The sequence below is a fragment of the Sus scrofa genome, chromosome 3, assembly GCF_054392235.1.
Source record: "Sus scrofa isolate SSC_HxYL_T2T_F1_AM1 chromosome 3, Sscrofa_HxYL_maternal_Yorkshire_Landrace_v2.0, whole genome shotgun sequence".
Lineage (NCBI taxonomy): Eukaryota > Metazoa > Chordata > Mammalia > Artiodactyla > Suidae > Sus > Sus scrofa.
Window position 1 is genome coordinate 136,366,896 of NC_139385.1, and position 25,137 is coordinate 136,392,032.

At 45.7% G+C, this 25,137-nt stretch overlaps 1 protein-coding gene across 4 annotated transcripts in view; it reads left to right on the forward strand.

Annotated features, from left to right (window-relative positions):
• Positions 1-21,485, forward strand: part of LOC146404955 (uncharacterized) — a 57,224-nt gene extending 35,739 nt beyond the window's left edge. For 3 of the 4 annotated variants that reach the window (XR_014842610.1, XR_014842609.1, XM_085020136.1), the window contains one exon: positions 354-1,416. Coding sequence is in view for 1 of the 4 variants with exons in the window: in XM_085020136.1 (XP_084876262.1) it covers positions 354-379 (26 nt within the window). In the remaining 3 variants the exon portion in view is untranslated. Of the gene's footprint in view, positions 1-353; positions 1,417-9,746; positions 9,836-20,882 lie in introns of those variants that run through there. The other variant, XR_014842611.1, reaches the window with a different exon arrangement.
• The last annotated feature ends 3,652 nt before the right edge of the window (positions 21,486-25,137 follow it).

The window sequence follows — 25,137 nt, forward strand, 5'->3', positions numbered from 1 at the left end:
ACATGAAATCACTTATACAGGAAATCTAATAAAAATGACACAAAATAACTTATTTAAAAAACAGAAACAAACCCACAGATGTCAAAACAAATCTTATGGTCACCATAAGTGAAAAAACTGTTGGGGGAGGGAAGAATTGAGAGGGTGGGAGTAACATATACACACTACGGTATAAAATAGATGATTAACGAGAACCCACTGTACAGCACAGGAAAGTCTGCTCAGTAGTTTGCAATAACCTAAATGGGAAAAAAATGGATATATGTGTATGCATGACTAACTCAGCTGTACACCTGAAAATAAAATTAAAAAAATTAAAAGATCACAAAATAAAATAAATGATTGTTTTCTAGCAATGCCTATGCTTTGGTGTCCCTAATGGAATGGAAATATGAAGAAAGAAGTGAAATCAGATGCTTGAAGGGCTTGAGAGCCAACATTTGCTGAGCACCTGCTGAATGCCAGGCAACATTCCAGGAAACAACTAGAACATCTCAAATCCTCTAATTCTCACAGATTCTACAAGAATCACCTCTATTGTACAGGTAGGAAGCCTGAGGTTCTAAGAGGTTAAAATACTTGCTCATGAGGAAGGGGTGAAGTAGAATGTACATCTGGCAGCATGGTGCCAAAGCTCTAGATTCGTTTATTTCAAAAGAAGATGACTTAATCATTTTAATGAAACTGATGGAAGTGATATGCCCAGGGCTCTGCTGTCTTCCTTCTCAAAACTGTCTCCACTCCACCATTCCATGACTACACTTAGTCTCTTTGGGCTCCTTGCAGCCGTATAGGAAGCCTGCTTGGCTTGCAGCATCCTCCTGCCACGTTACCTCCACCTCTGCTGAGAAGTTCCACTGCACAGACAAGCCCTCAGGCAGTGCGAGAGGTCGGCAACCCAGGAGCCAAACACTGTCCTCCAATAACCCATTTCTCCGGGTACAGCACTGGCATGGGAACAAGTGCTAATTATTCCGCTTCCAGCATCCTTCAGAAACAGCAGGGACCATGCTGGAAACCGGCCAGGGCAGCCTGATCAGCTCCACAGCTACAGAAGTTCCTTCTTAGAGGAAGTCACTGGGGGCGGGGGTGGACGCCTGTTCGTGGAGGGGCAGTGGGACTGAAGCCTGGAAACCAGGCTTCAAGGGGCATGTCCATCGGTCTCTCTGGTTCCCTTTCCTCTCTCTCTGCTTTTTTCTCTTTGTTTCCTCCTTTCCCTTCCCCTGATCTCTCCTTTGCATCTTTTATTTACAACCGCCTTATATTCTTCTCTGCAAGCTTTTCTTTCTCCTTCCTCCTCCTTCCTTCGTTTCCACATTTTTACTTGCTTTCTTTCCTTCTGAGCTCTCATGACTAGAGTGTTTTTGCATGACACATTATGTAGTTTTACAAAAAAAAAAAAAAAAAAAGCCTTAACCGTGTGTGTGTGTCTATCTGTATCTATATCTATCCACCGCTATAGATATACCATACGCGGTTATCTATATCTATATAGATATAGATATTTATTTGGCCACAGCCATGGCATGCAGAAGTTCCCAGGCCAGGAGGAGTCAAACCTGAGCCACAGCAGTAATGATGTCAGATCCTTAACCACTAGGCCACCTGGGAACTCCTATATATATATATTTAATATCTTGAAGGTCTTGGTTTCCTAGAAACAACATCCTGCTCTCACTGTTGATTCAAGAAAAGATTTAGGCCTCTCAGTCTCAGAAGTAGGGGGGACCTCAGAGAACACCTAGTGCAATTCTCAGCGGATGCAGGTGTCATGCAGGCAACGCACTCAACAGATATTCTTCAAATTGTAATCAGGCCCACAGATCTGGTACAGAAGGGTGGAGGAGGTGAGGGGCCAGGCAGCTCAGCACAGCACCCAGGTCATCCTGGAAGAGTGGAGACTCTACTGAAAGCAGTCAGCTCCAGGACGGGCACCCTTTGTTGAAGATCCCTTGGGTCCTTAGGAAAAGCTGAGACATGGAAATCATCATGCCAGGTGAGGTGTGAGCATGGAGGGATCCTAGTTTTCTGTAGGGTCTATGGTAGCTGAGCAAGATATTCTTGTGGAAAAGAATCAAGGAAGAGGCCCCTGTATAGCCCTCATTTTCTAGAGAAACAGAGAAAGGGGAAAGTATGCATCCGTTAGCCCAGAATCAGGACTAGAACGCAAGTTCCTCGATAAGAATTACTATCTGAGTCCACTGCACTCAGCTATCTCTGTACCAAAAGCAAGCTGGTCTTGCTGCAAGATTTGGCTGCAGATCTGCCATGAAGACCCATCTTGGCAACTCTCCTCCTCTGCCACCTGCCACGTCCTGTCTTCTCCTTCCTTCTCCACCTCATCTCTACCTGACCTCCACTCACCTGCTTAGTCCCCCCATATCCCAGCTGATGGCTCAGATCTACCGGGGACATATGGTGGCCTTCCTGATCTAGTGGCCAGAGTCTGGTCCTGGATAAGAAGAAAGGATATCACGCTGGGGGGAAAAGACAAGAGGCATCCCTGTAGCACCGGCACTGAATTCCAGAGCAAACGCTCACTCCAGGCCTCCAGCTGCCGTTGTGTGAAATGATGACACTCTGGTACTGGTGTCGACGCCGTGACCATAGGGGGAGGCGTTGGTCTACAAAGACTCTGCATCTGCAGAAGTATAGGCGTGGCTGGGTCTTCAGAGCGCCTCCACACCAACCCTTTTTGGAATGGAAAACCAAATCCCAGAGAGGGACATGACTTACCAAAGGTCACACATCATTTAAGGACGAATATGGTAAAAGCCCGCCTCTCATTCTGGCCTCAGAGCATCCCCACTGTGGGAGACTCACAGGAGTGTTCAGTAAAGCCTACTTCCCTCTCTTTGTTTCTTCCCTCCTTCCTCCCTTGTTTCCTCCTTTCCTTCCTTCTCATTAGATGAATTTATAAGTACTGAGTGCTTCATTTCCTGGGATTTTTCCCAAATTTGGTTAGATTTATGGATCCATAGTTTTCTCTTTTCACTCATGTCTATAAATGCACTCAAAGTGTTCTGAGATCCTTCTTCCTGCCCTAGACAGGGTGGGGGTGAACCTAAACCAATGACCTCCTAGATCTCCCTCAAACCCTGACCGGCTCCCCAAGGCTCCACGCAAGCTGGAAGGAACATGGTGGAGGCAGATGCATCCTGGTCCTGCTGCAGACTCCCAGGCTGCCCGCATTGCCTGGTGCACTCCCGTGAAAGAACAGGACAAGCAGAGAAAGAGCCTGGGAGACTGAAAGGGGAGGAAGAGAAGTTCCCCAGACCCAAGTGTCTCAGTTGAGTTCTGTAAAGGCAAATTGTGCAGTTGGATTTGCCAAAGACAAAAGAGTGACATTTGCCTACAAATCCCAGAGGTCTGAAGCCACGTAAAACATCAGTGCAGGGCCAAGGAGAGAAACTATCTTCTCATCTCCCTCTGGAGGTGACTTTCAGGGGTCGCCTCTGGGCACTGGGGGAGGGGAGCAGGAAGGAGATGACACATGGGGGTGCAGGCTGAAACACAGAGCCTTGACTAACGTCAGAGAGACCCAGTTTCCACCCGAGTCTGTCACCTACCAACTAAGTGACTCCAGCCCAGGCAGTTAACTGGCTTTTGTGCCCCAGGTCCACTACTCACAACTGGGTGACCTTGGATCCATTACTTAACCCTGGCAAATCTCCTCCCTCATACAGTGAGTATGATGACATCTTCTTTGCAGAATTGTGATAAAGATTAGACATGATTAGCACAGAGGACAGAGTAATTGTCGCTGTTCTGTTGTTATTGTGATCACCATAGAGGAGAAAGGGAGGGCCATTTCAAATGTCCCTCCACCTAAGTGGGGTTCCCCAGGGTGGAACACGCTCACAGGTGGTCCAGCCATGGCAGAGGGAGCCCTTTGCTTCAGCATCGGAACTTGCTGTATTTGAGTTGTGTGTCTGGAGCACCCAGAACACTCACCAGATGGGTGTTGTATAAATAGCATCTTTGCCACACTGTTGTCACTGCCCAAACTTCCTTACCAAGAACTAGGTTGTGTCTGCACTTCTTGGTGCTCCAGCCCCTCCCCCTGGCCAGTGTGGCCTCCGGTCAGTTTTGGACTTGCCCCTACCCAGGGGTCCAAGGACCCCGTGAGCCGTAGGTAGCTCCCTGGCTGCTGCCTCCTCAGCTGTCTATTCAATCAAAAGAGAGCAGCACCAGGCTCTGGCAACAACCGGAGCCCCATCCAGGCTTTGGGCACATCTCCATCTGTCCAAGGATCTTCTGTCTGGGATGCGACCACCCACGCCATTGCTTCCCATCCAACAGTCAGGTTCATGGTGATTCAGCTTCTGCCTCAGTTCTGCAGGATCCGCTCTGCTCAGAGGCCTGGATGGCCTGACTGATGAGTGAGCAGGAAGTGTAGGCTGAGCGGCACTCCCACCCCAGGCTTCAGGAGAGCCTACTCACATCCGAGATGTCGGGGGAACTTCTCTCCTGTCATTATTTTTAGCCTTATTAGCTTTGCATAATCTTTGGAAGACAAAACTCAGGGAGGCACAGAAAGAGGGAGTCAGGCAGCTTGGCTCCCAGTTCTGATTTTGTCACAAGGAACAGTGTGACCTTGATTCATCTTTACTTCTTTGAGACTCAGTTTCCTCATGGGTCCAGTGAAATACAGATCTTCCTCAATGGATGAAGGGATTCTGCCCTGTCCTGATAAGTCAATCGTAAATTGAAAATATCTTAAGTCAAAAATGCATTCCAGACACTGTCCTAGCAAACATCAGTGCTGAGTCTAGCCTACCTTAAATGTGCTTGGACAATTACATTTACCAATAGTTGGGGAGTTCCTGCCTTGGCTCAGTGGTAATGAACCCAACTAGTATCTATGTGGACACAGGTTCAATCCCTGGCCTCACTCAGCGGGTCAAGGATCCAGTATTGCCATGAGCTGTGGTCGCAGAGGTGGCTTGGATCCTGTGTTGCTGTGACTGTGGTGTAGGCTGGCAGCTGTAGCTCTGATTCGACCCCTAGCCTGGGAACCTCATGTGCCACAGTTGTAGCCCTAAAAAAGCAAAAAAAGAAACAAAACAAACATTAGTCAACCGTTGGGCAGAATCATCAAACACAAAGCCCATTCTATAATAAAGTGCCGAGCATCTCCTGTAATTTTTTGACCACTGTACTGAAAGTGAAAAAAAAAAGGTTGTCTGGGTGCCCAGTGGTTGGAAGGGTAGGAATTGTCGATCCACTTGACGGCGTGATGACTGGGAGCCCAGGCTCAGTGCCACTGTCTAGCATCGTGAGACTCTTGTACCATACATTATCCAGCCAGGGACAGACCAAAATTCAAAATTTGAAGTACAGTTTCTACTGAATGGGTATCACTTTTGCACCATGAAAAGTTGAAAAACTAAGTCCAACCACTGGAACTCAGGGACTGTCTCTGTAATACTGTCAGCCAATCATACAGAGGGCTGTTGACAGTCTCCAAAGAGATGATAAGAAGGTAAGAGAGCATTGTCAACTGTAAACCAACATTTAATTATCACAGACTTACTAACCCCTTGGTGAAAAGAGTCTTTGTCTTTTAGACTTTGGGTTGGAGGCAGGGCCTGGAACAAGGGCTTAGGAAATTGGGAGAAGAAAGAAGTTGATGGTCTCAGAGTAAATGTGGGACACATTCTAAATGTTTGGAGTTTGCCAAACGAATCTCTTCTTTCCCATCTTTTCTGCTTCCTTCTCTCACATTTTTCTTTGAGGCGACTCTGACAGTGGTTCCTTTGCCAGATGCTGTTGCTAGAGATACACTGATGTGAAACTGCCAGGGGAGCCAAGAGAGTAAATGAGGAAGACAGAAGCAAAAAAAGAGATTAGGATATGGTGGGAGCTATAACAGAACAAGTGCCAGATTCAGGAAGTCCACGGGGAGAGTGAACCAATCAGGGAGCAGAGTGAACCAAGGAAGAGTGAACCAATCAGGGAGCCCACAGCACAGTGAACCAATCAGCTTTAAGAGAGTGGTCACCGGTGGTCTTCTGAGAGCAGTAATACCATCTTTATTCTACAGATGGGGAAATAGATACTCAGGAAGTTTGGATACCCTGCCTCAGGTCAAAAATCAATAGGTGATACAGCCTGGATTCAACCAGGTCATATATGCGTCCAAAGATCCTTCATCCTCTTTTCATTACACTATTTTGAGCAACTTTGGCTGCACATTAAGGTTTTTTGTTTTGTTTTGTTTTTCTTGCATCAAAATTCTTGGAGTAAGGAGGTAATAATCCTCATAACCCCCTAATTCATCTTAAAAGGTCTTTTGTTCCAATACCGCCTTCCTAGTCTAAGCCTTTACCTTCCTACAGTAAGACTCTGTTACTGCAATGGCTTTCCTGATGCTAACCTCTCCTCTGTCCTCCTCAGATATTTTAATGACTCTATCAGGTCAGTATCTCCAGGACACAAGATAAATTGTTGTTGTTGTTGCTGTTGCTTTTTTTGGGGGGTGGGGGGAGGCATATGGATGTTCCCAGGCTAGGGGTTGAATTGGAGCTGTAGTTGCTGGCCTACACCACAGCCACAGCAACACAGGATCTGAGCCATGTCTACAACCTACACCACAGTTCACAGCAATGCCAGATCCTTAACCCACTGAGCGAGGCCAGGGATCAAACTCATATCCTCATGGTTGCTGGTTAGGTTGTTACTGCTGAGCCACAATGGGAACTCGCTCAAGATAAGTTCTTAAGCCCATTTTAGACTCTATCACTCTCCTTCCACTCTGCCTAACCCTCCCCAACTTTCTCCCAAGTTTGTCCAAGCAAATTTGATCTCTGCTCTTATTTGTGAGCCACACGAGAAGTCCACATCTCTGCTCTTATTCACTGAAGTGCCAGTGGCTATGGGCGCAGGGAGTAAAAAGAACACAGCCCCTGGAGCCACAGGATCTGGGCTCATTTTTTCCCAACTCTGCCACGAATAGTCTGTGAACCTGAACAAAGTCACTGAGACCTTGGAACCTCTGTTTCTTTGTCTCCAGAATGAAAACATTGACATTGACTCCCTAGGCTTGTTGGAGGTTTAAGAGATGTGATTTATCACAGCGAGCCTGGGGAAGTGAAATTCATTTGATAGTCATCAACCTAGCAGGCAATCTGCAGATAGGCTAGGCTTCTGATGAGAAGAAACTCTTTTTCACATTTATACCCTCCAGCTTCATTGAGCTATAACTGAAATATAATGTTGGGAGTTCCTGCTGTGGCTCCAATGGTTAAGAACCCTATAGTTTCCAGGAGGATACAGGTTCCATCCCTGGCCTCACTCAGTGGGTTAAGGATCCAGACTTGCCGAAAGCTGCAGCGTAAGTCACAGATGCAGCTCAGAACCCACATTGCTGTGGTTGTGGCATTGGCCAACACCTGCCATTCTGATTCAACCCCTAGCCCGGGAACTTCTATGGGCCTCAGGTAGGGCCCTTAAAAAAAAAAAAGGAAAAGAAAAAAAGCATGAGGGGGCAGGAAATGTAACAGTGAAAAAGTTTAAGGCGTACAGTGAGATGATTTGATATGCGTATATAGTGCAAAAAGATTGCCACAATAAAATTAGCATATCCATCACTCACAAAGTTACCCCTTGTGTGTGTGTGTGTGTGTGTGTGTGTGTGTGTGTGTGTGGTGAGAAATTTGAAATTTCCCTCCCTTTGCAACTTTGGAGGATGCCAAATAGTATTGTTAACCACACTCATCGTGCTGTACATTCGATCCATATGAACCTCCAGTTACAAGCTCTTTTTCTTTAAAGGCAGAACCTTCAATTCCATAGCCTTCAAATCATCTCTTTGGAAAAGATCATCTTTCAGGCAGATGCTCGCTGTCCTTTAAACTCTAACAGTGTAGATCAGCTCAACCTCAGGCCTGTCTGCCTGCCATCGATGCATCATTTTTCTCCTCCTCCTCCTCTTTCCCGTACAATGTGTTTCTCTTTTCTAATGAAGGTTCCCTCCTGATTTTCGCTGTTCTGAGCCCAAGAATACAACACTTGGAAGGAGATTCTGTGAATACACGCTGGGAAATGTGGGCCCCATGTCAAGAATGAGCGCCTCCAGCTCCGTCTAGACTGTAGACTGAGGCTCCGCAGGGAAGCGGTGGTGGCGATGCTGCCTGAGTCATTAGGTTCTTGGGCCGGGACCCAGGCTTGGCGCAGGCAGCCTGTGCGCCTCGTCAGCAGTGCTCTCCAGCTGGCACAGCCCGGCGCCCGATGACTTTACCGAGGCCAGCTTCTGTCTCCCGTTTCTTCGAATCTTTCACTTGTATGACATTGCAGGGAGCTGTGTTCTTCTCTGTGTAGATCCCCAGGACGATTTAAACAAAAATGAGGAAGCCGTCCCTTGCCAGATCTGTCTTCATCTCACCTGCCTACTCTTGAAGCGCTAAGCTCACGGGGAAATTTACCAAAGACCCAGCACACGCCGCCTCCACCCTCCCGCTATAAGTCTGATATCTGGCAAAGTTCACTGAACCCACCCTGGCTCCATTGTGTGTCATGGGGAGAAAGCCTGTGTGATTTCTTTTCAACACGAGGGTGGTAGAAGGTCAGGAAGGCAGGTTTAATTGCCGTGTCTGCCACCTCCGGCTAGAGGCCAGACTTCTCTGAGGAAATACATAATAATGTTGTGTTTAATTGAATCCAAGATGCCATTATTTAAGCCCTTCCAAGAAGGGGAAAAAAATGCTCCAATTAGACTGACACACTATTGACAATGAAATACATCCTGCAATCAGAGGTGTTAAAGTGTTAGAAAGGGGGGAAAAGTGTCTTAGAACAATGAAAAGTAGCACCTATCTTAAAAGAGTTCCCACAACGGTTCATTAAGATCATGCATCTGAAAGTGTTTTGCAAGCTGTCAAGTACCATAGACACGCTGTTACCTTTAACAGAGGCAGTCTGCTGCCATGGAGAAAGCCAGGGCTTTGAGGTCAGCCAACCTGGTTCGACTTCCAGCCGTATCACTTCCGGGCTGTGGAATCTTGGACAATTTTGTTTACCCTTGTGGCTCTCAGTTTTCTTCTCTGTAGAATGGAAAGAGTGATTCCGGCTCTGCTTCTCCCTCAAGCATAATATTCTAAGTATGGACGGGACATACTTATAGTGATACTTTTTAAAACAATGTGTCCGAGATTCCACTTGAACTGGGTATCGTGTATTTTTATTTGCTAAACCTAGCAACCCTAATGGAAATGACAAGGACCAATGGATGCAAGGGGCAGGGCGCTCTGGATCAGAGGAATAAGACCTGGGAATTTTCAAAGGGTAATATTAAAGGTGAATGAATGATCCTCTGTGGCTTGGGATTCTCCCATGCTTCCCTTGGGGGGTTAGAGACAGCAGTGGGGGGAGGGAGGCGCTTCTCAGAGACAGTGTTTGTGATGACTAGGGAGCAGCTGGGAGCGATGCAGAGGCAAATAGACACCATCACCGAGGGGTGAAAGCTTGGGTGGCAAGGACATCCAGGTGGTGCTCAGATGGTGTCTTGTGAAAAGCCAGGAGCAACAGTCACCAAATAAATGTCTTTACAAAAAAAAGAAAAAGAAAATAAAATAAATGAAGATGACTAAGTGAGTAATAGCTGCAGGAAGAAAACCCAAGAGCTGCATTGAGTAAGAACATGTTCCAATGTTTTTCAATAAATGATGGAAAAGCTGTAAATTATTCATTTGTTATTTTTGTAAGCTTTTCAAATCTATGATTTTTTTTCCCTGTTTTGTCTCCAGTTTTTGCATCCACCAGAAAAATGTTTCTCCTCCTTCATAAGTAATTTCTCTTTGCAAATGGAGTCTCAAACCACAGCAAAACTGCAAAGGTAAGGTTTGTTTCTCCCCTCGTGGGTCCCACTGGATGGAATCCCAGGTCACCTCTGGGCTTCATACTGCGACCTTGTTCCAAGGAGAAGGCAGAGTTTGTGTGGGATTTGGTTTGTTTTGATTTTGGGAGTTGCTAAATTCAGGTCTTTGATATTTGACCATGTTTCTGCACTATGGAAATAGACTTGGATTGTCGTCAGTAAGAAATGAATGGCATTTGTGTTTTCTCAGAACACACACAGACCCATGAATGAGGTAGACTGGGGTTACGGTTGCTGGTTTGCCTGTGGGGACACTGAGTCCCAGAGCCATGAGATGTAGCCCTCACTCTTGCACTGGTTGGAGAGGGAACTCAGGCTCTGGTGGCCCTCCTTCCTCTCTAGCTGTCTTGTCACTTAAACCATATGCACCTTCATTGCCTCCTCTAGGAAACACGATGACTATTTGCAGGAATATTTGTGAGGTTCATACTAATTCATAGGCATGAAAGTGTATTATAAACTGTAAAACGATATATCGAGATATATCAGTATGAGCCATTCTTATATATTTAGTTTATTGGCAGAACTAGGAGACATTCGGCTTTCTTAGATGAAATCTTTATTTCCCATTTTCAACCATGCACACTTGTGTATTTAAGAAGAACCAACCTTCCAATATTAAGTCTTATTCTTATAATAGGAATCTCTAGCCCTTTCTCTGGAGGCAGAACAAGCTAACCTTGACTTCGGGAGGCCCTCCTACAAGGTGAGGTCAGGTAGAACAAGTCTCTTTGGGGATTTTGACAGATCCAGAGAAGCTACAGAGAAACCAAAGGGCTTTAAGGAAACTTTGAATCTTTCATTGTTTCCTGTATGTTGAGGAAGAGGGTTGTTGGTCAAGAACAAACTCTTAAGAGCAAAAGATATTCAAAAATCTTTCTCAGTAAAATTTAAGTTTTGTTCAGAAAAGCAAGAGTGTTTTGGCAATATGAGGGTGGACTGCCAATTTAACAGGACTAATTTCCAAAAGCTACATGTGGAAAACAATATTGTCACATAATAATCAAACCGGCATAGTTTTCTAGAATCTGTATTATTAAAAGTACGATCTAGATATAGACATTTAGAGCCAGAGGAAATCTGAGTAATCATATAAACATGTTCTTGTATTTTGGATATTTTGAAAACAAAGTCCAAATAAGAAGAGATTTTGCAACCTATGGGAGTTCCCAGGCCAGGGATTGAATCTGAGCTTCAACTGTGGCAAGGCTGGATCCTTTAACCCACGTGCCAGGCCAACTGAACCTGACGCTCAGCAGCTACCCAAACCGCTGTAGTCAAATTCTTAACCCATTGTGTCACAGCAGGAACTCCAAGAAGAGATTTTGACAGGGCAAATAAGGACAGAGCCAAAAACAGAATCTAGACAGTCTGGCTCTCAGGATCATTAATTTTTAGGTGCACCAAGCTCTTTTTGCCTTTTTATAGAATTTGCATGTGTTTTCCTACCTGGAAAATAGAACAATTTCTTCTTATTTGCATCTCTTATCCATATAACAATAAGGCAGCAATAACACACCCACCCCTACCTCTGTTGATGTCAAAATTTTCTAGAAGTGACTGCTTTGCTGTGACTTTCTTAATGAAACTGGCCTAATTTACAGTAGTTCTCATGGTCCTCATCTTCTTATTGAAACAGAAAGGAAATAATTCCTTCTGAAGAGAAGCTGATTATAGCCGGCCCTTTCTCTAGCTCAGAAGCATCTAAATTGATCATTTGATCCTCGGTATAGCCAACCTTCCTCAACAACTTCCCGTCTCTCTTAGTAGCATGGTATTCTCATTTAAATCACATCTTCAGAAAATGCTGGCTGAATGTATTCTTCACAAGAGGCAAAGAACCCTCCAAGGTTGTAGAGACTGGGTAGAGGGATTATCTGCTAGCTTGAAAAAATAAAAGATTACATGAATGTCTTATAGACAAAAGGGTCTTTGGTCTAAACTCAGATCTCAATGTTAGAAAGAAAGTTTATCCCCTGGCAATTAGATTCTGACATTAGACAATGAGAATTTTGCACCCACTCTTCCTTTTTCTTTCTTTGTTTTCTCCCTGCCTGTTAGAAACTCAAACATGAGATTTTGTTCTTGATGTGTATGTCTTCTCCTAGCTCGGGAATCTAGAAACAGTGTTACAATCACCCCCATTTTACCTTGTACCCTGAGCCCAAAGGTTTGAGTTTCATCTTTCCTGTACATGCTTCACTTTGAGTTGCCTGAAATCATCTTTGCAATGATTCAATGTTAAAAACAAAATACAAGAAGTAGAATAAAGTGATGAGTTACCAAACAATATCCGTATCGACTTAAGAAGATGGATATAATGGACAATGATACCTTCGCTTTGCTCTTCCCCCCTGCACCATCTCATCCTTTCTTTCTATAAACTATTCTGCTATTCTCTTTGGTGCATATGGAACTGTCAGTCACAGTTTCCAGCCTCTCCTCAGGGGTCAGTGTCTGAGCATTGGTTGACCAGCAGGAGTATCCTATGCCTCTGACTTCCTGGATTTGTTGGATCCAAATGGAACCCATAATCTTCCCGGGATGGCTTTGTGTCTACAGAGAGAGGACGTGTTTCTTTCTGCTGGAAGGGTATAGGGTCTTCCAGCAATCACGTCACCACTATTTGGAGGTTGCTTATGGCTAATAAAGCCAAGCAGAGGTAAGCTGAGTGGAAAGAGAAGGAAAGGAAGGGGGAGACAGCAAATTCTGATGTTCTTATTCAAGTTCATGGAGCTGAACTTATCTGAAGCCAAACAGAGGGGGCCAGCCCTGTCAGAGTTTGAGCTTCCTGACCTGGCTGAACCTAAAACTTGATGTATCCAGAAATTTCCAACAAATTCTACTGTTTCTGTTCTTGAGATTGTATGAGTTGAGTTTTTGCACTTATAGCTAAAGACTTTCTGAATAAGAGGAGGAGGCAGCATGAATCAGCTGAGTGGATGAACCAAAGCCATCCTGCCTTCAAGGGAAACTTCCATTAAGTCCCACTGTAGAAAGGGACAAAATGGCATCTCTAGAGTTGATGCAAGGATGGGGAGATGTGGAGCCTGGCTTGATGCTCTTTGCAGCCTCAAGTGAACCTTGACCCATCTCAGTGGCATCCAAGTGCTCCAGGTAACCTGTTTTAAGACCACCTGTGTAGTGTAGACTCCAGGGCTCCCTAGATTACAAACTCAGTGATGGTGGGCACGGTGTCTGTCCTATTCTCTTCCGTATCTCAGGAGCCTAAGTTCACAAGTATTTTTTTATGTGGACTATCTTTTATACAGAAAGAATGATGTGGTTATTTTCTATTTGTGTTTCCTTAGAAAAGTGCCATAAGCCCCTTCCCACTTGGAATTTCTTCCAGTGCTGCTGAGAGGTTTAACTGGAAGATGATAAGTGCAGTACCTAGATGATTCCTTTCCACGTACTCCCTCCAAAATGCCTTAAACATCTGTTACATTTAGTCAAAAACACACCAGACTTGAAATCAGGAGCCCTGTATTTTAGGTGCATTCCGGTGGGATTGTCAGCAAGCCCCTCTCCTCTTTGGGCCTCTCCTTCCCCATCAGTACGTGAAGGGGCTGAGCGAGATGAGCCCCCAGCTCCCTTCCAGGCCTCCCATCCCACGGCTGAGTGTTGAGCAGGATATTGATGACTCACGTAGCAGGATAAACAAGCTCTCTCAATGTGCAGTCTGCTAAAGGAATGAGCAATGTGCAGAACTCTTTCTAAACAGAAAAAAATTTTCACACCAGACAGAGTCCAAAACCTCTGAGGGTTAAATGAGGGGAACCATAATACTAAGCAGATAAATCCTCTAAAATAATATTGCAACACCTCCTGGCATTCCTATCCCTCTTTCCATAGGATCTCTCCTGAGTGATTTAGCTGCTGTGCCTGGGGACACCTGAGGTCACCTCCAGCTCTGGCCCTGCCCCACCCAGCCCAGCACACCCTTTGCACTGGGCTGCAGGAAGGCCTTCGGTCCATGGAACCTGCGGACTTGCTTCCAAAGGCCTCCCAGAGAGGCCAAGGATGGGCTCCTCTGTTGTCCATTGGCCATCACACTTCCTTCCTCTCTCCTCTAAGCAAATGTTGATCCAGGAGGTTCCTGGGTTGCCTAGGAAGCAAATTCAGATAGAGAGGCTGAACCTGGCCATCTAATATGAAGAAGCCAGGAGTTCCTGCTGTGGTGCAGTGAGTTAAAGGATCCGGTGTTGCTCTGTGGCAACAGAGGTCACTGTTGAGGCACGGGCTAGATCTTGGCCCAGTGCAGTGGGTTAAGGATCTGGCACCGCCGCAGCTGTGGTGTAGGTTGCAGCTGCAGCTCGACTTCAATCCCTGGTCTGGGAACTTCCATAGCCACAGTGCGGCAAAAAAGAAGAATAAGCCACATTGCATCTTTTGCATATACTATGCCCTGTGACTATCACCATAAATGTATGAAGTAAGAATTCTTCCCCGAATTACAGATGAGAAAACGAAAACACAGAAAAGTTAAATAACTTACCTAACGTCATCACTCTGCTTCAAAAACATGGATCCAGCATTCAGACCAAAAGCATCTTCCTCCATTTCTGTGTTCTCAACCCGTATTATGTCTGCAGCATGGGAAGCTATGACTTCTTTTCACAAATGTGAGAGAATTTGCTTTTTGAAAGACGGGATGAATCTATTTTCTCCAACTGGTATAGTACTGACCATGTCAACTGTGAGTCTTGGTGAAAGCAGGTCATTTATTGGGTGAGACCTGAAGCCCAGAAGGAAAATGGGCTCAAGTGCACGAAGTTCTCGTGAACTCTCAGAGCGGCTGGCCTGGGGTGGGCTGTAAACACGGCTGCGCTGATCCAGCCCATGTGGCCTGTTCTCCTGGGTTCTGCTACAGCAAGAACACCCCCCCCAAAAAAAAATAGAGGTGGGGGCCTGGCTCTCAGCAAACCCTGTAGCAAGAATCATCCATTACCTTTCCGGCAGGAATTTTTTACCCGAGAAAATCAATCGAGAGTCACCTAAAGGGGTCTGTCCAGAATCTCGGACGAGGCGGCCTCTGTCCCCGTGGTGCTCTCTCCCCTCGTTAAGCTATAGCGGTGCTGCCTGTTCAGTGCCCAGCACACCCTGCTGGGGACCTTCCGAGAATGGAAGGGCCCTCGGGCAAAATCAGCACCTATGTCCACGGCAAACTTGATCCTGAGAACATGGCTCCCATCACTGTGTGCTCTTTCTTTCTTTTTTTTTTTTTTTTTTTTTTTTTATTTTCCCACTGTACAGCAAGGGGGTCAGGTTATCCTTAGATGTATACATTGCAGTTACAGTTTTTTCCCCCACCCTTTCTTCTGTTGCGACATGAGTATCTAGACATAGTTCTCAATGCCGTGTGCTCTTTCTAAGACGTGAGAGAAAAAAAAAAATGTTCAGAGTTTGTTGGCAGGAAAAGTGTGTTTTTGCTGCTGAATTAATACCTTTGATTTAATCAGACCTTGCGCCCTTCGTAACCAATTGTGTTTCACTCTGGACAGAAACAGTCAGAAATATACTGCTGTCTGGTTCTGGTGACTCCACGGAAAAATTCTTACCGACATTTTTTTTTTTTGGCTGCACAGGTTGTTGCTCATTGGTTGAGACTCGGTCAGGTTTTATTCTTTCTCCGCAAGTTTTTCTCTGCCTCCCCCGAGGCTGGTTAAGGGGCCTGATGACTCCTCAGGGTTTACCTCCATCCCAGCATGCTCTCGGTCCTGTCAGCTTCCCCATCACGCTCTGGGCTCCTTCCTGGTGGGAATTCTCTGTCCTTCAAGCCTGTGTTTCCTGCCCAAAGCAGGATGCAGAAAATCCCATCAGGAATATTTGCTAATTTAACACCTGATTAAATGAATACATAAAGGAAGGGAGAAAGGAGGAGGGGAAGAGGGAGGGAAAATGAAGAAAGAAGGACAGACTAATTCACATTCAGTCCTAAAGGTGATCACCCTGGAGCTCCCTTTGTGGCTTAGCGGGTTATGACCCTGACTAGTTTCCACGAGGATGCAGGTTCGATCCCTGACCTCGCTCAGTGGGTTAAGGATCCCCTGTTGCCATGAACTGTGGTGTAGGTTACAGATGAGGCTCAGATCTGGTGTTGCTGTGGCAGTGGTGTAGGCAGATGGCTACAGCTCCTATTTGACCCCTAGCTGGAAAAACTCCAGACTCCTCAGGTGTGGCCCTAAAAAGCAAAAAACATTAAAATTAAAATTAAAAAAAATAAAGATGATCACCCTAGATTTTTAGGCTGTTTACCTTTCCTCCTTTATCCTTTTGCTCTTTGTTTTTGTTTTGTTTTTGTTTTTGTTTTTCATTTTAGGGCTGCACCCACAGCATATGAAGGTTCCCAGGTAAGGGGTCAAAACAGAGCTACAGCTGCTGGCCTACACCACAGACACAGCCACAGCCACTTGGGATCCAAGCAGGGTCTGTGACCTACACCACAGCTCACAGCAATGCCGGATCCTTAACCCACTGAGCGAGGCCAGGGATCGAACCTGCATCTTCACGGTTCCTAGTCGAATTCGTTTCCACTGAGCCACAACAGGAACTCCTACTCTTTGGTTTTGATCCTTGAAGTGGTATAGAATTATTTTATCAGGAAAGAGGAGGAGTGGCATGCGTCAATGTATAAATACGTGCAGGATCTCTGTGGGGTGACTTTGCTCTAATAAGACCAACACCACTGACAGCCTTGCTACCCCTCAGGCCTCACCAGGCACCAGAATCACAAAAAGAGGATTTTGGGGGCATCTATCTGTGCCAGGGGAGGTAAACGGGCCTCAGGGAAACTGATTCAAAAGGCTTCAGAGAGCTGAACTGCCAAACTCTTTCTTCTATCCAAGAGGCAACATCCAGGCCCTTCTTCCTGAGAAAGACGTTTGTAAGCCTGTGGGAATGTTGACGCCTTTGAAAGCATCTCTCAGGACAACTGCTAACGAAGCAGCTCAAAATGAAGGCAAGGCCAGGCCGCATGTCAGCCTGCCCTCCTCCTGCCCTTGGCATCTGCAGTCCCACCCCAACTCCCACCAGGCTAGCACTGTGCACAGAACATCCTAGAAATCAGCAAAACTCTCAATATTCTGATTTTTATAAATCACACTTGGGCTCCGAGTGTAAGCGATGGGCCAAATTCACATATTGAAAGCATAGCTGTGTTGGAATTTGAGCCATGATGTTCTCATTTCTCATTCATCACACCGCCTTCTAATGGTCAAGGGCCGTGGAAATCTCTGTGGGACTTGGCAATACAGGTTACTGAAGCCAGTGGTCAGCCCTGGCCATCTGGTGGGTGAAGGCTCACGGGAGCACTTCCTCCCCCTCCCCCCACCCCCGGGGATGTTAGAATCTCATTTGAAGTGGATGATAGGTGTGTGGCTTAAAAAAGCATATGTAATAACATAGCAAGTTTATATTTAGAAAATGAGAGATAGGCATTCTAAAACAGTGTTAACTACAGAAAAGAAAGTTTAATAAAATTAGTCTCCTCATCATGAAAATAAGCTGAAGGTACATTCTTGGGGGAAAAAAAAATATCAGAAAATCCAGGTCAGTGGATGGGGTTCAAAGATTGCCAGTTTTATCCCCTAAAGCCTGGAACTGTCCTTTAAAGGCTAATCTACCAAGAGCGGCCTCCTGTTTACACTGGGCTAAACATCCCCAGGCCATTTCTCTAAGCATCTCTGTAGATTTCATACTGTCACCGGTGAACACTGCCAAAGTAATATAAAAGGATCTAACTCACATTGAGGTGGCTTCTAAATTACTCTTTAGAATAGTTTCCCCGGCAAATGATATCAAGCTGCATCCCCAACAGTCTGTTAAATCTCTACATCTTTCTACAAATGTTTGTTAATGGCCAGTCCCTTCCCAGATCTTATATGAAGGCTCAATAATACATGTAATGAAGAACTATTTAATAAGAGTTAATAATAAATAATAATTATTCATGATGAATACTAGGTACTAGCGTGGAATACTATGTAACACAGAAGCAGTGCTTGCTCAAGAAGCCCTAGAGTGTAGATTTCGGCCCCTTAAATGGTAGAAAGAGTTTAAGCACTCAAGCAGATCATGGCTGTATGAATTTGTACACCACTCCAGCTGTGTGAGACTATCACCACCACTGTATGAGAGGTGTCTCCGGTTTGACCCTGAGAACATCTCTGGTCCATCTTCATCCATGCAACACACATGTGATGACTGCTGACTCTGCGCTAGGACTCATGTGGGCCACTGGGTGTATAGGGACAAAGTCAGTGGAACCCTGTCCTCAAGGAGGCCACAGTCCAGAGGTGGAGCAGGTCCACTGGGCAGGTGGTCATTCGGGCACGACGTTCTGGAAGAGGTGACCCCAGAGCTACGTCTTGAAGGATGATGTTGTGAGAACAGATTCAATGTTTCTGTCCCTCCCTGACTTTCAGTGTCCTTCCTCATCTGTATAAATGGAGAGCCAAACTAGATGACTCAAGTTTCTTTGCCATCCAAGTAGCACTATTTACAGAGAGCATCTGTACCCTGGAAGGCACAGAGAAAACTTAAGTGTTAGTGTCATGCCTTAGTATCATGTCTGCATCATGCCCTAAGTTTGGTCCAGTTAGATGAGCATTACACTAGAAGGCAAAAGATCTGAGCCCTGGCCTTTGCTCTGTGTCTTCCTGCGCAAGGATGCTGATCAGGGTCCCAGAGCTGGACTCTTCATCTCCCATCTCTGCTTCCCCCGAAGGCAGTGTGGGAACAGCAGTGCTGCGAGCAGAAGATGAGTGAGTGTCAGCAATACTCATGAGGGAGGTGGGTCTCCTCCTCTGGCACCTCTTCCAGGTCATCCCCCATCTCCACCCCAGGAAGTCCTCCTAGACCACCTGCCCAGATTCCTGCAGCACAATATACCATTGTCCCCCTGCCGACTTAGTGTAGAGCTTCAAAGACAACTGAATATGCAGCCAAGGCAGCCCTGAGATCCGAAAGTTAAGGCCCTGGTTGGGAAAATCTGGGTTCCTGATACATCTTGGTGGATGCCTCCAAAGATTTTGGCTCCCAGAATCCGGATACCTCAAAGTCCGAGCCCTAGCATTCCCATTACAAGCCAGCACCCCTCCTGTGTGAGAAAACACTAGGACAACAGAGTTCCCTTGGATACCAAGTCAGTAATCTGTGTTAAATAGCTGCACGACCCAGCTCCATAACCCAAATAAGCAGGTGTTATAATGATTTCCTAGACGTTTCAAGGACCTTTGGTCACACGGTAGGATCGACAAAGAAATCCAGAAACCCAAAGTGTCCTCACAGCTCCACTTAGTACTGAGAGGTACTGCATTCAAATGCAGTAAATAGTATTACATTCCAAAATTGCTACAACAGTCAGTAGCATGGATTGGTGGGAATGAATATTTACATTCCTGGATTTTAAAGATTCTTGATCAGGGGCATTAGACCATAAAACTACGTAAAGGAGAGCTTCTTGACTTGGGGACCCTCTCCTTGGTTACAAGATTTTCTATCTATCATAGGCAGAAAAGTAACACCCCCCCATCCTCAATATGTCCTAGTCCTAATCCCCAGAATTTGTGAATATGTCCGTTTTCATGGCAAAAGGGAACTAAGGTTGCAGTTGGAATTAAAATCTCTCATCAACTGACCTTGAAATATAATATGGTGATTATCTTAGATTATCCAAGTGGGTTCAGTTTAATTGGGGAGGGGGGTCCTTAAAAGTAGAAGAGGGAGGCAAAAAAGGGTCAGAGAAAGAGATTTGATGATGGAAGGAGAGGGATCATGTGATGCTGTGGGAGGGGAGCTACCAGCTGAAGAATGCACTTGACCTCTAAAAACTGGAAAGGGAAGTTCCCCTCATAGTTCCGTGGTAACGAACCTGACTAGTATCCATAAGGATGCAGGTTCGATCCCTGGCCTTGCTGTGAGCTGTGGTATAGGTCACAGACATGGCTCTGATCTGGTGTGGCTGTGGCTGTGGCAAAGGCCAGCTGCTGTAGCTCCGATTCGACCTTTAGCTAGGGAACTCCCATGTGCCACAAGTGCAGCCCTAAAAAGCAAAAAAAAAAAAAAAAAAAAAAAAAAAAAAAAAAAATTACATTAAATTAAAAAATAAATACATAAAACCTGGAAAGGACAAGGAAATTTGTTCTCTGCCAAGTTTACAGAAAAGAAGGGACACGGCGGCCTTCTTGATTGTAACCTAGTAACACCTGTGTTTGACATCAAACTTATTTTAGAAGATTATCAAATTTCTATAATTAGAAGATTATAAATTTGCATTACTTTAGGCCACTAAGTTTATGAGAATTCGTTACAGCAGCTTTAGAAAACTATGACATCATGCAGCAAGGGTCCTGAGGCTGCTGCCCACAGGTTGTTAGGAGGCGTCCAGAAAACTCAAGACAACAGTGGCCAACACCGAGCCAAGCTAAAAGCCTGAGTTAGTAGGGAGACAGCAGAGAAAGGGATTAATGCAAGAGAAGACAACATGCTGGAAGAGATGTACTCTGTGAAGCCAGGAGACCCACCAAAGGATGGGGTCCCAGGGTGGCTCAGAGGCCACCGAGGTCTCAGGAATGTGCTGGGGAGAGACACACATCGCAGCTAAGGAAGAGGGCCCGTCAGGGAGCAACAGGAGGGAAGCCATAGAGGTAGCCTGTTGACAACTAACTAACTGCCAAGAATCAAAAGGCCACAATAACCATGATGTCAGCTGAGCATTAAAAAGAAAGTAAGAACGATGAGCAGGAGACCAATGGTAATAAAATGATTGTAATAAAGTGCCATGTGCTTTGTCCAGTTTCAGGCAAAGTAAGGAACCTGGAAAGAAGCTTTCATACCCAGGCCTGTTGGCATTCAAGTTACCTGGTTTCTCGGGAGAGAGGGCCCTGGGGTACCACGGTCTGTGTTTACCATGCGGGCAGAGACCTTGTTTAGTTGCTCTTTGCTTTATTGGGCTTCACAGATACTTCAGGTTTTTTTTTTTCTTTTTTTTTTTTTTTAACAGATTGAAGGTTGCGGCAATCCTGCGTCAAGCAAGTCGAATGGCGCCACTTTTTTCAAGGGCATTTGCTCACTTTGTGTCTCTGTGTCATATTTTGGTAATTCTCTCAATATTGCAAATTTTTTTCATTATTGTTATATATGTTATGGTGATCTGTGATCATTGATCTTTGACTACTAAGACTCACCAAAAGCTCGATAACAGTTAGATTATTTTGGCAATAAATTTTTTTTTTTTTTTTTTTTTTTGCTTTTTTTTAGGGCCACACCCACTGCATTTGGAGGTTCCCAGGCTAGGGGTCAAATTGGCGCTACAGCTGCTGGCCTACACCACAGCCACAGCTACTCGGAATCAGAGCCATGTCTGCGACCTGCACCACAGCTCACGGCAATGCCAGATCCTTAACCCCCTGAGCAAGGCCAGGGATCAAACCTGCGTCCTGATGGATCCTAGTTGGGTTTGTTAACCAGTGAGCCACAAAGGGAACTCCCAATAAAGTATTTTTTAACTAAAGTATAAACATTTTTTGGACATAATTCTATTGCACACATTATAGGCTACTGTATAGAATAAATGTAACTTTCATATGCACTGGGAAACCAAAAACTTTGTGTGACTCACTTCACTGTGACATTTACTTAATTGCAGTGGTCTGGAACAGAACCCGCACTACCTCCAAAAAATGTCTATAATGATTCCTCAGTCCTTTCCTAAAGGGAACTAGAGTCACTTACTGGGGTGACTATGGCTGAGGAAACAGGAGTATCTGGACATTTCAAAGAACTTTGGACACAGGATGGGACCGATACTGATACCCAGAAACCCGAAGTGTCCTTACAGCTCCATATCAGCGCGGAGCCATGGAGATCAAGTAATATATAGAACCCTTGCCCACTTCATACTGGGTCCACTGGGTCTGCGTACATACCTGCTTGCCATTTCCGATCCCTCAAATGTGTAACTGAGTCTGACATGCTCAGCGCATATAATAACTCCCGCATTGGATCTTGACCTATGAGCCAGCATAGTGAGGAAGCCACATGAGTCTTCTTCTGAAACTAGTTACCTACCTACCTGACCCCTGAAAGGAAAACAAATAAAAATTCACAGGAGTTCCCCCTGTGGTGCAGGGGGTTAAGAATCCAACTGCAGCGGCTTGGGTGGCTGCAGAATCACGGGTTTGATCCCTGGTCGGCGTAGTGGGTTAAAGGATCCAGCATCACTGCAGCTGCCACTCAGATTCAATCCCTGGCCCAGAAATTTCCATGTGCCTCACGGATGTGGCCGTAAAAAACAAGACAAACAAAAACAAAACAAGACAGAAAGAAATAACACCCCATCATCAGACAGATGGTGGTAATTAGTGCCACCCAAAAGTCTCACGATGAAGAAGGGGTGGTCCCTCTCACATTTCCATCAAGTGTGGAAGTTTGCTTCCTACAGACCAGAGGGATCCTGGAGAATGCCTACAGAGGATCAAAATCTCAACCAACCATTAGCCTCAACCAAAGATGCTTTCCCAGATGTGGGATCACGGCTAGAGCGGATTCAAACGGCCACAGGTACATGCTATGTGGCCATTAATTTGGTAACTGCATTCTTTTTTACCTGAATCATGAAAGATGATACAGAAAATAGTTTGCTCGGACACGAAATAGACAACGATAAGTATTTACAGTTGGCCCAGAGCCAAGTTAATGCTGTCGCTTTCTTTCACTCTCTAGTCGGACACTTCACAGAGCATCACCTTAATCCACTCCCTGGATAACATTATGCTGATCAGGAAGGATGAGCCAGGGTTGGGTAGCCTTATTAAGATGTCTGTAATTGTATTTTTTTTGGGGGGGGTTGATTGTTTGTTCATTTGTTGGGGACCACACCCACAGCACATGGAAGTTCCTGGGATAGGAGTTGAATCTACCAGCTATGCCACAACCACAGCAACGCTGGATCTGAGCCGCATCTTCGACGTATGCCGCAGCTTCTGGCAATGCGGAATCCTTAACCCATTGAGCAAGGCCAGGGACTGAACCCTCATCCTCAAGGATACTAGTTGGGTTTTTAACCCCTTGAGCCACAATGGGAACTGCCAAGATGTCTGTAATCGTAAAGGATGGGAGATAAAGCTAATGAAGATTCAGGGCTCTGACACTTCGTCAAAGGTCTCAAAGATCCAATGGCCAAAGACAGCCTCTGCACAGGAAAAGATAAACTATGGGTTTGAAGAAGGAAGGACAACGTTTACCAGGCCTCTAAGTAGAGGTAAGGTGTTGGCAGCTCATCACAGGATGAATGAAGAAGGGCTATGATGTGGAGTTCCCGTCGTGGCTCAGTGGTTGACGAATCCGACTGGGAACCATGAGGTTGCAGGTTCGATCCCTGGCCTTGCTCAGTGGGTTAAGGATCTGGTGTTGCCATGAGCTGTGGTGTAGGTCGCAGATGTGGCTTGGATCCCACATTGCTGTGGCTCTGGCGTAAGCTGTTGGCTACAGCTCCGGTTTGACCCCTAGCCTGGGAAACTCCAAATGCCGTGGGAGCTGCCCTAGAAAAGGCAAAAAGCCAAAAAAAAAAAAAAAAAAAAAAAAAAAAGAAGGGCTATGATGCTATCTTGCTTGGAGGTTCTTGAAGGGGTGATCTGGGCTAAGGGTATATGAGGTTAAGGTCTAAAACAGTACAGCTGGGAGGTCCAACTGGAAGGCTCAGCCCCTTTGTCTGAGGTCCTTCCGTCTCAACCTCCTTCCCAGCTTCAGCTCAGGCCTCAGAGCCAGGGCTCTGGGATAAGGAGCTATGAGGGGCCCTTGGAGGAGCAGCCTCACTGGTGCAACAGCTGCATCTTGGGTAGGGGACCGCAGGGGCCATCCCTCACTGCCGCCGACTCACCTAGTTGAGTCCCATTCTCCCTCACCCTTGAATCCAACTCAGAATTTTAATTTTAGCCCCTACAGGCTCTAGTACCACCCAGACCATCTGTCCTTGTAGAAGCATTCGTAGCCTGCTTTACAGTTTACATAGCATGGAGACTTACAAGAAATTAATTATCCTCACCATAATCCTTTGTTTCCACTTCACACGTGAGAACACGGAGACTCAGCCAGTGATGTGTCATAGATGACACAGGACTCAGGGGGAAGAAGAGCCTGTGAGCCAAGGCCTTCGAATTCCAAACCCTGTTGTCTTTTCATGACATCTGGATGCCCGTACTTTCAAAGCTTCAACGGTCCGGGTGAAGAGACTTTTCTCTTTAGCGAAAGAAAGCCATTCCTTCCAGGGTTCAGCAGAGGCTTTGGCAGTAGCCGAATAGCATCCTTCAATTCATTTAATCTCTGAGAGGCTCACTTTATACGTTTGTGAAACTTGCTGCCTCCTTTGAACGGTTTATCACTAGGTTGAACAGATGTGGGTTCCTATTCTGTATTTCCTCCTTCCCTGCATCTTGTTTCAAAGTTTGGTTTCCTGCAGTGACTCTGTGTGTGTGTGTGTGTGTGTGTGTGTGTGTGTGTGTGTGTGTGTGTGTGTAAAATAGGGCCTCAAGTGCACAGAAATAACACACAGACCTAACGGGCATCATCCATGGGCTCAGCTGGGGACTCTGTCTCCAACGCCGAGTTACCTGGACTTTATCTGTTGTTGTGACACTGGGCAATTATCTGACTGGGGTAAATGGGAGCGTTTAAAGGCACAGATGAGGGGAAGAGGGAGAAAGTGGGATGGACAGGGTTGGTAGATGCAAATTATGACATTTAGAATGGACAAGCAGTGAGGTCCTACTGTACAGCCCAGGGAACTATATCCAATCCCCTGGATATAGTAAAACATGATGGAAGATAGTATGAGAAAAAGAATGGATATATATGTAGGACTGGGTCACTATGCTCTACAGCAGAAAGTACCACAACACTGCAAATCAACTGTAATAATAAAAAAAATAAAGGCACAGATGATGAATAAGAATGCAGACATTTGACAGGTTGAGACATAAATCATAATTATTTCAGATGATCACCTGAGACGCATGAAATATTAGCCCCTGGGCTGGTCTTGGGAGAAGGCGGCTGTGGAAAGGATCTAAGGTCGTAGCCAGAGGAGCTGGGCAAATAACAAATCCCGAGGTTCGAGTCGATGACACACCTTGGTCCTCCAGGCCAGAGTCCAATCCCTGCTCTCCGGGTGGGCTCTGGCAACGCCCTTGACGTCGCTGGACTTGGTTGCTTTCTCGGCTCTTTATCAAGAGCTAGACTTAAGGAATAATCTTTGAGCA